General features: G+C 38.3%; 1 protein-coding gene across 4 annotated transcripts in view; it reads left to right on the top strand.

Annotated features, from left to right (window-relative positions):
* HACD2 (3-hydroxyacyl-CoA dehydratase 2) overlaps positions 1-13,142 on the top strand; it is a 30,680-nt gene extending 17,538 nt beyond the window's left edge. For all 4 annotated transcript variants that reach the window (XM_075028804.1, XM_075028803.1, XM_075028806.1 and 1 more), the window contains 3 exons: positions 12-133; positions 670-848; positions 3,155-13,142. In XM_075028804.1, coding sequence (XP_074884905.1) covers positions 12-133; positions 670-848; positions 3,155-3,237 — 384 coding nt within the window. In that variant the 3' untranslated portion in view covers positions 3,238-13,142. The remainder of the gene's footprint in view (positions 1-11; positions 134-669; positions 849-3,154) is intronic.
* The last annotated feature ends 2,532 nt before the right edge of the window (positions 13,143-15,674 follow it).

Raw genomic sequence — 15,674 nt, 5'->3', positions numbered from 1 at the left:
CTTTCTTACAGGTACAAACTGAAGATAGTGTCCTGTTGTTTGTCGTGGCCTGGACAATCACTGAGATAATCCGTTATTCTTTTTATACTTTTAGCTTGTTAAACCATCTCCCTTATCTCATCAAATGGGCCAGGTAGGTGGCATAATAGAAATCATAGCCTTAAAGCACTGATTTGACAGGGATATTTATATTGTAAAATAGTTGTAGTACAAAAAATTAGATTCTACCTTAAGGTAATTGCCCTGTTTGTGAATGTGACTCCCTAGCTTCTTTCCATCAGATTTCTGGGTTTAAAAAAATCTATTGCATTGTAAGCTGAAAAAGTAGTTTGTCAGAACTCAGTCCCATTTACAAAGTGATTGTGTTTGTCAGAAACTGACATTTAACAATAAGGGGTAACAAAGTATGTGGAGGGGTGGAGGAGAATAGTTTTAAGGATAGTTTTTAGACTCTTAAAGGTAATATTTAGATAATTCAAACTGATTGCCGATTTGAATACTTATCTTGCAATAACGTTCATACCTTGCTATGCTCTAATCAAATAAGAGCTAAGGGAAATAAATACTGAGTTGAGAATTTAAAATTTGAATATCCATAGTAGTGTTTAACAAGTACTTTGTCAGAGTTTGTCATAACATTTAATCCTTTCTGTAAATGTTTTGTTCTAGGTACACTTTGTTTATAATATTGTATCCAATGGGAGTCTCAGGTGAATTACTCACAATATATGCTGCATTACCCTTCGTCAGGCAGTCTGGCTTGTATTCCATTAGTTTACCTAACAAGTACAATTTTTCTTTTGACTACTATACATTCCTGATCCTGGTTATGATCTCTTACATTCCAAGTAAGTATGAGTTTATTAGGTTTTTTTATATTAAAAACTGTAACAGGAAAAGCTAATAATTGTGGGATTAACACACATACAACTAATTTTGCAAAATTTATTTTGAAGATTATCTAAAGAAAAAAGTTGGAGTTAAAACTGCAGGGATTGTTTTCTACCAACACCTGCAAAACAGTAATACATGTTTTTTTGTCTTACAATTGGAATATCAAATAACTGTGGTACTTCCTGGCAAATGTTGACATCTTCATATATTCCGCACACCCCCCCCCTTACAGACTTTTAGGAGAACAAAGTTCAAAACAGCTTCTTAAAATTCAGTTCTTTACCAAGCATACGAACACTGCTTTTGCCTTAGTGGATAGGGAACCATTTCTGTTGAATTAACTTCAATTGACATAATCTCTGGTTGATGTTTCTATAAATGGAGTGAAGATTTGGCTTTGCTGGTTTGAAATGGGAAATAGAAACACGGAAGCCTTTAGCAAATTTAAATGTGCAGATAAAGTCTAACATGCAGAATAATGTAGGGATGATGTTGCTGCTGTTAGCTATTTCTGTAGCTGTCTTTATATGAACCTTGTTTGTGCAGAATGGTAAACCATATTCAAAGATATAAATTTCAGTAGTGTGCCTGTCTCTATAATAAGCACTTACACTTCCAGTGAACCATCTTGACATCAAGGTTCATAAGTTTTTCCAGCTGTTCTTAAAAAAAGCCTCACATTTCATGCATTTTTTTCTACTTGTCCCTCTCCTCCAAAAATTGTGATGTTACTAACTCCAAGCAGCCAGAATAGTATCTTTTGTTTTAGTCAAAATAACCACGAGTATTAATTACTTCTTGTGCAGTAGCTAGATCGCAGGGGACGGGCCATGTGGGAGCGAACCCACATTGTACCCAAGTAACAATTTTAGCCCCCTTTCTCCATTAAAATTGCTGTCTCTTAAATGAGGTATTTTCTGTGATCCATTAGCATTTGCTGGATGTGTAACTTGAATTTTTAAATAACTTTAAATTTTTTAATTATTTTTTTTAATTATTATTGAGAATTGGTATTTTAACTCTGAGAACTAACTGTTTGGACTCATGCAGTCGTAGGTGTCTTTTTACATGAAGGTGTTCCTGTCGTATTCCTGAAATACAAGAAAAACAATGTTAATTTCAGTCATTGGTTACACCGTAGTTCAGTTATTTGTTCATAAAAGCTACCTATGCAGGAGTTACGCCTTCTGAACCCACTGAAGATCTTGGAAATTTTGTGAATGTTCATATCACAAGGAAAGCAACCTTTGAAAACTGTTGTTAAAAATTGAGGGTTTTATGTTCTTGATAGTTGCATCTTACCATTTACCTCACTTTTAAGTCTCTAATTTAGTACTTGTCTGTCAAAATTGACATCTTGCTAGAAAAGATGTCATTAAATTCTTTGCATGTAATGAATCCCCATTACGTAAACTTCTAATGGAGAAACCATGTGGGTCTGTATTCTGTTATGTCTCTGGACAGCTGTATTCACTCCTTAACACTGGTGGAGTGAATCAGGATAGGGAGGAAACAGGAGTGAAATACAGGGTAAAGAAAGCCAAAAGAAAAAATGTTGACCTGCAAAAAAAAATTTAGTACACAAATTAAATAGGCTTTGGCCTATGTTTATGATGAACAGTTTGCATGTGTAACATATAATTTAGGCTGATGCTGACCTAGTTTAATTTTCATATGGTTCACAAAGGTTCAGTGTCTCAGGGCAATTTTAGCTTTTGCTGTTTATTTATGTTTTCCATCCCCTGCTTTGTTGTTCTGCAAACATTCTGTGTAATGTCTTAGAAATAGGAGGAGAAAAAGCTTTGCGTGGAGGATAGAGAGAAGAGATGAAAGAGGCAGCGGTTTGTATAAAGTTCTTTAGATCCTGAAAAAGTGACACTAGAATTACAAGAAATGAAACAAATCTGGAAATGGCATTCTTTCGGAAGGACTTTTTCCTTCATGCAGTGTATTTTCTTTCTATCATGTGTGCAGTTTAGGAAACTTGTCATCCTGCTTGTACATGCAGAGTTAAATAAAGCATTTTGCATTTAATTACAAATGTAATTGCTCTAGGAAAAAAAATAGTACCTGAAGCCTAAGGACAATATCACTTATTCTCTTGAAAGAATAAAAGGCAATAGATGACTTGAGCAGAAAGCGAATAAGCATGTTTTCTTTTAATAGAGAACTGGTGACCTTGAGCATGTGACTGTGTATCTTACATTGATGTGTAAGCCTCACTTTATATTTTCTTTACTTAAGTCTGTTTTCTCTTCAGTCTTTCCTCAGCTGTATTTTCATATGCTACATCAGAGGCGAAAGGTACTTTCCCACACTGAAGAACACAAGAAGTCGGAGTAATTCCAACTCTTTTTCAGAACTTTTCAAACATCAAAATGCTGCAGATTTTCAATACCCAGCACATTTATAAAGAATATACCAAGATAAAATAAGTCAGAGGTAAAAGACCAATAACTTAGCAAGAATAACCAATAAATCTGATTTCATGGAAATTCCACAATGTAAAACACTGAAATAATTTTCAGCTTGCAGTGCTTCAGAAAACTTTTAAACTTTATATGGCTTGGCAGTTAGCCTTTTCCTTTTTCTTAAATGATGTGCTAAATGGTTTTCATTTATTACTAAATGCCTGAAGGTTGCAGTATGAGTGATGAAGTTGTACCCACTAAATGCTTGAATTGGGGTTATATTACTGATACGTCTTTTTTTTAAGTGCTTGACTGCATGCCAGAAACTATGTATTGCTGTGAAAGCAAACAATATGCTCTGGAATACTTTAGGATTTTGTCAGAGACTCCAGCGGAGAATGTAATCCAGGCAAAGTGTTTGAATTGAGAAAGGTAGGTTGTGTATTTAAAAGGTGATAGGAACAGAACAGGAAACCAACTATGGGAAATTATGGGAATGTGGTTCTTTAGGAATTTAAGCAGTAAGGTGTCTGACCAGAGTCTGTTCTCTGAAGATGTTGTTTAAGCTGATGACTCAAATGCTAATGTTAATTCAGAGGCTGTAATGCTTATCTGAAACATTAAAACTCCTCTAAGTACTGCATCCTGGATACTTTTTTAAACATAAAAAAATAATACTAACTGTAATATTTCTAGTGATATCAATAATGAATCTAAACAATGTAAGGAGGCAGGTCACCCAGAAACAGGTGCAGTTCTCCCTTTTTTACTTTAAACTATCATCTCTAGTCACTGTCCACCATCTCAGTGGTACTCATCTTTCAGTGTTGAGGACTATTTGGTCTACTGTGGAATCATTTGAGGGCCTTGTTCCTCAACCCAACTTTTCTCAAGTGACTAATGTGTGTCACTCTGGCACATCCAAGCAGGCAGTTCCAGGCACTCAGGTTCTGAAGTGTTGCAAAGTCCTAAGCTCCTTCTTTGAAAGCAGATTATCTCATGTGTTACATGCTGCTTTTGCAGATTGGACAAGCCCTCCCTCATCTGCTCTTTTGAAAGAGCAGAAGACGATAGAAAGTTAAATTTTCCTAGACGCTTTCTCTGGGTTTTCAGGCTAAGCCTTCCCTCGGGACGGTAGAACAGAAAATGAAAGAACTGAGAAAACCTTGTGTCAAGGCAGAGAGCACTAATGCTGTGTGAGCAGTGCCCCAAGTTCTGAACAAACTGTTGATTGGGGGCAGAGGATGGGGAATGGAAGGGACAAAGGGAGCAGGGAAATGAACAAATACCCAAGCAAAGGCAGTGTACGTTATGGCCTTTGCTCTGTTAGGGGTTGCTAGTCGAATAGTCCTATCTTCACCCAGTCAGAGCCACTAGACAACAACACAAGGGCTTCTCAGGCTTCCCTCTTGAAACATGATTTAGTGCATAAATGAGATGTGACCACTACCATGGTCCCTGCAATACTAGTCTTGTGCTGTGCCTGCCAGCACCTCCCCCTGGATATGGCCCATATCTGTGTCCCAGTTACTTGAGCTTGACACATTGCAGCTCTCCCTAAACATAGCCAGTAAGTGCTAAGGGCATGGGCTCTCTGTTCTAGCACTTAGGGAGAGCTGGATTTACAATTATTTTGGTTTATGTTTCTCAGAGCTGTATTTAAAAAACAAACAAACAAAACCAACAAAAAAACCTTGGGATTTTTCAGTAATTTTCTTTGGCTCCATCAAAAAGTCTGACTGAATTTTCCTAGTGCTCAGTAATACATGTAACACCTTTCCTGTTCAACACAAGCAGGACTATTTAAGCAGGGAGAGGGTAGGAGATAATAATGATCTTTGCTTCTATTTTAAACCTTTTGGAGACAGTTATTGGCTGTAATTAAAAACGCTATGGCCTTATACAACCTCAGAGTGGTTTTGCGTTCAAAGATGCAACAATTTTAATTTATTTCTCCATTAGAGTATGTGGTGCTTTGTTGTAGTGATCTGAGAAATGTTTCATTATACTGAACTCGTTGTTTGAAAGTGTAGACTTCCACCTCTGAATGAAACATCTCCTTTTGCATATACTTGCTATCAAAGGAGTTAGTGTCAGTGTTTCTAAAGGATGTCATCTAAAGGATCTGATTTCCTGATGTACTCAGGTTACTGGATATTGTTGATGCTCAGCTCCTGAACTTTTCTTGATTTGATTTCTGTGCCCAGATAAAAGATTTGTTTACACATCTGTTGGTCCAATTTGGAGAAGAAAAATGGCTGTGTAATATTCCTGTATGAAACAAACTCATAGCTCTGTTGATGGGAAAGATGTACAGATCTGTATTAGATAGCATTGGCACTATGGAAAAGCAGAGAGATGCCAGTAGGGAGAAAGCTTGTACAACAAACATCTTTACTGAATAAGCTTTAGTATGGAATATTTACTTTAATTGAAAATACTAATTTACCACACAAATAAACTACAGCCTTTTAAAAGAAAATGGAGTTACTCTTCCTTTTAAAAGAAGAAAATTGCTTTGTTAGTAAGAAGTCATATCAGCAAAGTTGATTTAAAAATTATATTCTGAAGTATGAACATGCAGTTAGTATGTACAAGAATTACAGCACTTCAGCCTGCAGTGCTCTTTCAAGGTTAGCTTCCATGGAAATCACTGGAAAGTGATCTTGAGTAAGAACTGGAGTGCAGTGCCCTAATACTGTTTGGGTTTTTCCCTAATACTGACTTTGGTCACATGTGTGGGTTTTTTCCTCCTCATAAAATAAGGAACAAATTTCCCATTGTCAGTCACTGAAATTGTAATGTGGTTTATGTGACCTTTATAATAGAAGCTTTGATTAGTACTCTTTGTCGCTAGATCTAGAAGGGTTTTTTTCCCACAGTCTATTTACTTGGTTTGTATGTTTTCTATCAGTATCACCAAACTTCTGCAGCAGACATGTTTTCTGCTTTGGTAGTCTTTGTGTTGTGTGCACTGGTTCCGTCGACAATACTTTATGTTCTACCATGCTGGCTTTGTCCAAGTTACTCGTTACCTTCTAAAAGACCAAGGTTCTTACCAGTGTATAGTTTACAACTGGAATTGTAGAAATGTTCATATTGTAAATTGCAGTAAGGTGCAGGTTATGGTGCAGGCAAATTGTAATTTTTCACAATGTGATGTTTCTATCAAAGGGTTTGGGGTTTTTTTGTTATTTATCAGTAGAAAGGTTGGCATTTGTGTGGACCAATCTGCAGTGTCATTTTAAAACCTATCTTTCAGCTTAAAATTTTCATGAGTATACATCAAATCATACTTTTTGATGTATATTTATGTCAGTGAAATTTGGTTGAAAACTATATACAGTCATTTTTGTATTTTTTCTATGTTGCGAAGAATAAAATTGTAATTTTATAAGTCTGATTCACTAAGATTATTATAAGTTAAATGTATTTTTTGTATATTTAGAAATCTGGTATTACCTGGAGCTCTGAAAGATTAAGCATAGAGTTTTTATGCATGGTTGGAAGATATTTCTACTCGATAATATACAGTGAAATGGTTTGTATGCTAAAATACTAGTACGTGTTGTTGCCTTGTGAAATTGATTCTGTGCTCTCTGCCTGGATTTGGCCTACTGATCAGTGATACTAATTGCTATAATCCAAATAAAATAATTCTGAACAAAATACGTTGTATTGTTACTACTTAAGGAACAAAAGCAAATACTTTATAAGTGTGAATTAGGGCTGTATTTTTATTCATTTGTATATAATGCGTACCTCGCAATTTACAAGATCTTTTTGGCATATATAACTTTTGAGCTTAAACAAAAGAATGAAGCAACGTGATACTTTTATGAATGCTCTGCTTTTCACTTCTGAAAGAGGTATTTATAAGAACTTATTAACTGACTATGTTAACATTCAAACTTACAACTTCCTGAAGGATCCTCAATAGAATGCAAGCTCTTTGTTCTGTTATCTGTACACTAGATGGTGATGTTTTTCTACAAAAACAAAGTTATTTGAGTATTATAAATGTAGTGGAATGCTTAACTAATGCAACAGAATACTTCAGAGTTCATTTACTAAATATAAAATGTCTGCTACCATGGCAGTGTTCTTAGCATTTTTAACACTTCCTGAGAGAGATTTAAATACTGTGTCTAGATGCCATTAATGCTCATAAATAACAAGTTATAATCCTCTAATAGGAACTGAGTAGTAGTTGCAGTGTGAGTGCTGTTATTCTAGGCATATGCTTGTCATAAGATTGCACAGCTACAGTGTTTTTTTGTTTAACGGCAGACAGGATGAAATAATGTTGTCATGCCCAGCCTCAGCACATGTCCTACACACGATAGATGTGACTTAGCACTAGTGTGTAATTAAGAACTTCTCTTTGAAATGTTACGCCGTGAAGAGTGGTGCTGAGCTCCATTTGTGCCTTAAAATAACTACTACTGGTTATTTGTGTTTCCTCTTCGCAGTTTGAAAACAGTATGTGTGGAAACAATTTTAGTTACCTAGGGATAGCATTAAAAAGTCTAAAAAGCATAAGGATTCTGTGTTTGTAAGCAAATTAATTTCACAGTAGTATTTAAGGCTCATCTTAAATAAAGTGTTGGCAGTTCTTGACATAAGACTTGAGGAAGGATCTGTGCTGGTGTGCTGAGTATAAAATAAAAAGGTGTGAATTTCTGTGTGATTCAGTTTTATTTGGTATGGACTGAGCATTTCTAGAGTTGGGAGTGATTGACAAGCCACGCAACCGCCTGGAACTTCCATTCAATACCAAGTGGCTTTTAAATTCTGCTTCCCATCTCCTAAACAAATATTCTTCTACACTTGTCAAAAGACTTCTAGTGTTGTAGTGAGAGAATTAATAAAGCTTCTGTGGTGGTTTTTGAAGGCTACCTTGAAGCAGTTGGAATTAAAAATATGAATGGAAAATATAAAACTCTTTTAATACTGTTGGTCACTAATTTTCAGAATAATACTTTCCTTTACAGATGTGAAAGATCCCAAAGCCCCTTCTGTCTTCACAAATTAGCTGGGCATTAGTATTGTCAGAGGTGTGGTTTTTTTTCTCTTTGATGTGCTGACATTGATAATGTGCTAATATTAGGGAAAGAGATGCTACTGTCAATATTGTATCTTAATTTTTCTAGTGTTTTAAGTAGATGCATATTACTTCAATTTTCCACTATAAAAGCATAATTCATAATGTTAGAAACACTTCCATGTCTAGTTATACTTGCACAAACTCTGTCACAACAAGCTGCCTCTCTGTAGATTAATTCCGTATAGTTTGTACATAGAAATTTTACATTACCTGATACTACATGAGGTGGTTGTTATTGGGAAATTCATTAGTGGAAGTTTTTGCAGAGGCTTATTCAGCTGAATTGTGAACACTGAATTGCATTTTCTCCTCTCTTTTTGACTCCTGCTTCAGACAGTCTGCACAATCTTCTGCAAACCATCTGTTATCACTTACAACAAGCATACATTAAAAACTTTAATACTGACATGTTCTAGTTTGAACACTTGATCTTGCAGAATCATATTTGCTGTGTAATCTACATGCAGCCTCTTAGGCACTATAGTGGGTTAGTCTCACTCTAAAAACAGTGTGATAATCTGAAGAATATATATGTATATAGACATTTCAGGTATCTTTAAAATTAGTTTTAAGTTGATATCAATTTAAAGGTCAGCCCTTTGTTTCTTCTGCATCTAGCATGCCTACAAAAATATTTAGCTGTGGAGAGGATATAGGAAGTGGAGGACCTTCCACTTAGCCTAACACTAGGTTGCTTTTATGAAATCAGTTTGCTTTTTAGTTAAAGGTTTCTTCAGGTAAAATACAACCACTTCATTTACTGGATAAGAAAAAGATGCTGAGTGCTGGTCATATCTACTAAGTAACAGTCAATAAAAAGATGAGATGGAAGAAGAGGAGAGGTACTAGAGGATACAGAGCTACCATTTTGCTTCCCAAAGAATATTTGGATGTTGACAAAACTTCCTTTTTTCCTTTGGTATCCAGTAGTTGCTGGTTTTGTTGGTGGTTTGGGTTTTGGGTTTTTTTTGGGGGGGTGGTGTGGTGTGGTGTGTTTTTTTGTTTGTCTGTTTATTTGTTGTTGTTTTTTTAAGGCAGAATAACAGTGTTTAATGGAAATGCTGCAATGTTTTGTCTGGTGTGCTGATGACATGATGAAGTCCCTTTAATTCTCCACCAGGTGTTTATTACATGATATGGGGAACTGGATGCAGTGGCTTAGGTGCTCTGTTTTAGTCATCTATTCCTGTGTATAAACTACTTCTGGGAAGTTGCTGGTTTGAGTTAAATGTTTTTGATGCAATTTAAGTAAACAAAGCACTTTAACTGTTCTGAAGTTAGCAGACTGGAACAGTGGAAGAAGCTTTCTTGCATCGGCAAGGAAATGGATGTGAAATTGAAAGTAAGACACTGCTGCTTAGTTTTCTTGGTGAGACTCGAAATTAACAGTTGATATTGTAAAAGCTGTACCAGAAGTAAGCTCTGCAATCTGAAGGTGTTGAATTATTCTTCAAAAAGTATTGTCAAATCAAAGGATATGTGGAAACCTGCTTTAGCATACCAGTGCATACAAACATGGGGCAGATGTGCTCCAGGATCCTGGTGATACATGACTGCAGATCAGGCCATAGCTTGCCAGATTTTGAAGAAATAAATTGCTGGTGGAAACATGTAAAACTACTACATACCACTGGTGTTAAAAATCATATGATTTAGTTATTCTCGCTACATGTTTTAAACTGATACTTGTTTGCATAACAAACTATCATTGGAGTCCTGTTATATGAATTCTTAAGAATAAATGTACTGTATGATGTATTGTTATCTGCCCATTGAAGTCATGTAATTCAGAATAATTTTTCAATAAAAAACATTGCCTGGTTTTGTATATTTTTATTCAAGCCTGGCTTTCTCATGAAAACAAGGTAGGCTATAATTTAATTTTTTTTTTTCTGGCATATTTACCCAGTCCTGACAGGGACTTCAGTCACTAAAAAGTACAGCCAGGTTTGAAAGAAGGGTAGTAGTCTTAAAGAAATTCCTACAACTTGTGTCTGTGCTTAGCTCCAGACTACAGCATGTGCTAATCTCATGTCAGAGTAAATAAGGAGGGTGATGAACACAAAGTAAGATGAAAACATTTGAGACTAGGTTTTGTTAGTCTTGTGCACAGAGTGATACTTTTCCACGCACCCTCTTGTGGTTCCTTATGTAATTAGGACAGTATTGGTCTGTTTTTTTCAGTGTGAATTTGATGGGCAAACCCACCTGACTCTGGGCCCTTTTTTCATGTGTACTGAAGCTAGGCTTCCTGGTAGTAGAAGTTGATGGGTTGCTGGTGTGCTTAGTGCTATAGTAACAAGGCCTATCACACACTTCCATTTTAGGCATGTATGACCTTAACTATTGGTGCCACTTAACTATTTATGCTTGTATTGCAGACAAGTATAGCAATTTTGTAAGTGGAACTTAAGACAGCCTCACTACAGCTTATGTAAAGTTATTTGATAAACTAGCTTAAAACTGAATAGCTTATGTGCCAAAAGCATAATTGATCTGCTCTGAGCTTCATACAGGCTACAGGAGTCCACTTGGGACAAATACTTTAGTCAGGCTAACTGCTTTGATGTTATCCGTAGGTGAGCTAGCAAGGCTGACTACTGAGTAGGTATATATGGGCTACAGTTAACAAATGAGCTGCTGTGTTCACAATCTTTGTAGAGAAGTGGAATCCTTGGCTACTTTTTTCTTAATGTCAGGATTATGTGAAATCCCTGTGAATGACCACATGAATTATTTGTGGTATGGTCAATTTCATGATGCAGTCCTCCTGTATTGCATATGTATGGGTTGCAGACTGCATCCCAGCTCTAGCTTGTCCTAAACAGGTGAAATGTTGTGGATGCTGCTGTGAAAAAGCTGATAAACCTGATACAGTAAGCACCATGTCTTGCTAGGCTTCTATGTACCTCTAAAAAATGTAAAAGTTAGTGATGAGTCAGGTTGTTTTGGGTTGGGCTTTTTGTTTATTTTTTTTTAAATGGCTGTGGTTTTGTGTTTTCACAGTTTTCTACTGACTTTGATTCTATTCCTTGTGAATCATCAGATGGGGGGGGGAGCAAGAGAATATATAATAGCAGCTTGTTCAGTTTCAGTATCTCATGCCTCCAAGATGGATTCTTTTATTAGCTCTGGATTTCAGAGGGCTGTTTTGGACTATGCAAAGACGGTCGGTGAAAGGACCAAGAACCTGTTTTATAAAAACTTCACTAATTTAGGGAGCATGGATATTTTGGAGTTCTGGATTTAATGCTTGCATGCATATTGTAGTGCATGAAGGCTATGAAAATTGAAATGTGTGATGTGTTCTGAGGTCACTAGATGTTGCTCCCTGTTTTAAGTAAATAACGCAAAGAAAGAATGCTAATGTTTGTCTACTGCACCTGTTGTAATAATAATAAAGAAAAAATGTTTTGATATGATTTATGAGGCTACATCTGAAATCAGAATTTGCGTCAACTGTTTGTGTGTTGAAGAACTTCAGATCTGTGCTTCACTTAGCTCTCTGCCTATACTTGTGTCTCTCATGGCTTCCTGAATGATCTTGTGGAGTTGATATTCTAGTAATTTTGTGCTGGCATTCTCTAAATCTTCCATGTGTGTACTTCCATGTAGGTATTATTTTAACCGGATAAATACTTTTTAAAAAAGAGAGAAACCCAAAGAGGCAGGGTTCAATTTTAATCCAGAATTTGGTTAAATTATGATTGAAGGTACCTAATGGAATTTTCCCCACCAAAAAAAGGAATAGCTTTTATGATTGGGTGAATAGAATTTGGGAAGGCTAGGCTAGAGTGGAAGGTGGAACATTAGCCTTTCTGGATAAGGAATAGTAAGTTTCTCTGTTTTGGTACTACATAGTCCTGTGATATTTGTGTTTGTTGATCTCTATGAACAGAGTGAGTAAATACTCTTCATTTTACAGATTAGAATACAAAGAATACTTGTATTGACTAAGGTCATAGTTTGTAAATAGCTGTGTTGGGACTGAGATATAGAAGCTCCTCACTTTTACAATCATTCTTCAGAAACTGACTGGACTAAGTTATGAAAGGTAAAGGTACTGCTATCTATGTATAATTAAAAACAAAGGGTAATTGCCTGAATGTTCTTAGAATAAACGTTAGACATTTTTAAATGACTTCATAGCCACCCAGGATATGCTGTGGTTTTGCTTTCTCACATTACTCTTTCGGGTGAGACAAACAATAGTTCCTTATCTGCCATTTATAATCAGGTTCCTGACTTAGAAACAAGAGCCAGGGCTTGAAGAAACTGCATGTTAGAATAAAACCTGTAGGTAGACTGTCCATATTGTAATCTGTACCCTGAATATTACAATATCCTACTAGTTACCTTATTTCTACTGTAGTTCCAAGATAGGAGATCCAGTAACATGATCACCTGAAAGTAGGCATTAGTTTTAAGATTTTTGTATCCATGTGGAATCTTGCATCTTCTTTGTCATAGCCCTATATGTCCTCTTTGTGTGAAGTGCCCGATTATTTGGCACAACTGTTTGCTTCTAATACAGCATCCTTATTGTTTTCACAAGTTACAGATTTCTTGCAGAATCTGTTCTAACTGCTCCTTTACCTTTCTTTAAACTTGCCATCTCATATTTACCTACCTGTTTTTAATGTTACAAACTTGTGGTTGAAGACTTGTTTTCCACTCTGGCAAGGACAAAGCTCTTTTCGCCTCTGGCTAAGGAACAAACCACCCCCCCACCCCCCCCCCCCAAAAAAAACCAAAACCAACAAAACAAAACAACAAAACCAAACCAAGACCAAACTTTGATGTCTTCAGCTTTAGCATCAATTATTGTAACATTAGAAAAAAGCAAAACTATTCATATGTTAAAAAAAATGACATAGTGAAAAGAAACATGAATGATAGTCTAGAATTGAAACTACTGGTTTCTGGTACCTGTATATGTAAACTTTCTGGAGAAGGGGCTATAGCTTACTGTACAGTGGAATCCTGCCTTGGATTCAGACTTCCAGAGGCTATAATCATGCAAAAGCTAAATAAGACTTGACTTAGTCCCAGTAGTGAAACATAAGAACCTTAAAATTATTTGGCCCACTACCTGAGCAATGCTTTGTTGATATCCAGAACTAAATGTAGTAGGATGTTGATGTTGGATCTGGAACGTGCCTGGTTCTTACACATAGCTACTTAGTCATTTTCTGTCAAGCTGAACTGATTTTAAACATTAAGTTGTTGAGTGTCATCTTACTCCCTTTACTTGGTTTTACAATTGCACATTTTTGTGAAAAAGTGAGATCTTTTTCTGCTGGCTTTGAGAGAAGTACTCCAAAAAGGGACCGTGTACAAAACAAAAAGACCTGTCCTAATTTACGATTCACTGAAGAATTGTTTCACTGTCTTTATCCCTACAGTTCTGGCACTGTGCAGCCAGAGTAACCAACCATAGAATTCTTGAGTTTTGTTCTACTTTAGTGTATGGATACAGCGTGGACAGCGTCATATAATATCCCAAGAAAAGATAAATTCCATCTGAAAGATAGTATTTATGTATAAAAATGTCTCCTTGTGGAAGGGCAACTGTGAATGCAATCTTGACCAGCTGTGGTATGTAGCATCTGGCAGGAAAATGTCACATGAGTGAGCACCACTGTAATAGTTGCATGCATTTTTTTTTTAGTGAAAATGTTGAACTGTGTATTCCTGGTAAGTAAAAGATGCTGTGTGGAAGCAGCTGCTGAAAATTCAGCATATGGTTTTACAAACCTTCACTGAAATACAGAAAGACCTAAATTCCTGTAGTTTGTGGAGTTACTTGCAAGCGTAAAGGACGTGTGACGAAGAGCTTGTGTTTGGAAGATTATCTGGTTTTGCCAACTGTATCTGCCACTGCCAGCTCTCTACAACCCTTGCTTTATCTCTGTGCCTTGATAATCACAGCTTCAGCACTACTACTCCTAAGGGCTACTTGTGCGTGGGGATCTTCACTGTTTGGACGAACATCTGGTCAAGTACTATTTTCTGCTACTTAAGCTAAGCAGTTACCTGATTTGACAGTTTGTTCTTAATAAAACATGATACAGGACACCAAGCGATAGTATTCGTCTTAGTACATAACACTGTAAATCATTAATAGGCTAACTCACATCTGCAGAAAGAGTGGATCATCTGAAAGAATGTTGTAGAAGAGTTTGGTGTTTGAAACTTGTTGGGAACTGCTGTGGTATCCTCCCTGTACCCCACAACCATGGTAGGGAATATACGCTCCACGAAGACCATGTCACAACACTGTCTGTGGGCTGCAGTTCAGGTGGCTGAAAAAAACCCCCAACAATAACCTGTATTTGTATTTTAGCCTTATTTGCTGTGTTAGTAGTAGGTCTGGTAATAGGTACCGAGGTCGGGGGAGGTTTCTTTGGGGCTTTGCCTTCCTCCGTTCACCAGCGTTTTGGCCGCTGTTGCTTGATCTTGACGTTTCTGACCTCTTGAGGAGGAGGCGGTTTCCCTTTCCTCCCCCTTCCTCCAGGGAAAGCTGCCCCTCAAGAGCCCGCAGCCTCGACGATGAGGCAGAACACAGAGATAACCCCCTTTCCCTCCCATTACGGCGGGCGCTGGCAAAACCCAGCCGCTCTCCGGCGGGTGGGACGGCCGGTAGGGCCGATCCCTTGGGCACCACCTCAGCGAGGCCGCCGGGCTGGCGCCTCAGGGAGCGCCCTCGGCCGGGCGCGGCGCGCGGAGCGCCGAAGGAGTTAACGGCCGCCCCGCGGCGGCCCGCCCCTCGGCCGCGCGCATTGGCGGGCCGGCTGGCGGCGGCGACCAATGGCGGCGGGCGGCGGCGGGGGGCTCGCCAATGGGGGCCGGCGGGGGGCGGTGGCGGGGGCCGGCGCGGCCGGCGCCCGGTTGAATGGGGAGTACAAAGAGGCGCGAGGCCGGGACAGGCCGCCGCCGCCGTCCCCGGGAGAGGCGCGCGCGGGGCGGCTGCCGCCCGTAGCCCCGCGCCGACGCCGCTCCGCTCCTCTGACAGCGCGGGGGAAGGGAGCGCCGAACCCCCCCTTTTTTTCTTCCTTTTTCTCTTTTTTTAATTTTTTTTTTCCCCCTTTCCCTGCAGATTTGCTCGTTTCTTCCCTTCCCCGGTGCCCGTGGAAGAGGCGCTCCCGCCTCTCGAAGGCGCCGCGGCGTAGCGGCAGCGGTAGCCGGAGCGGCGGCGGCCGCCGTGTGCATGAGCAGCGCGGCTGCCGCCGGCCCTGTCTTGCCGCCGGGGCTCCGCCGCA

This window comes from Buteo buteo, chromosome 5, assembly GCF_964188355.1.
Source record: "Buteo buteo chromosome 5, bButBut1.hap1.1, whole genome shotgun sequence".
NCBI classification, from domain to species: Eukaryota; Metazoa; Chordata; class Aves; order Accipitriformes; family Accipitridae; genus Buteo; species Buteo buteo.
The sequence above is the reverse complement of the archived record's forward strand: the minus strand, read 5'-3'. Positions and strand labels throughout refer to the sequence as shown.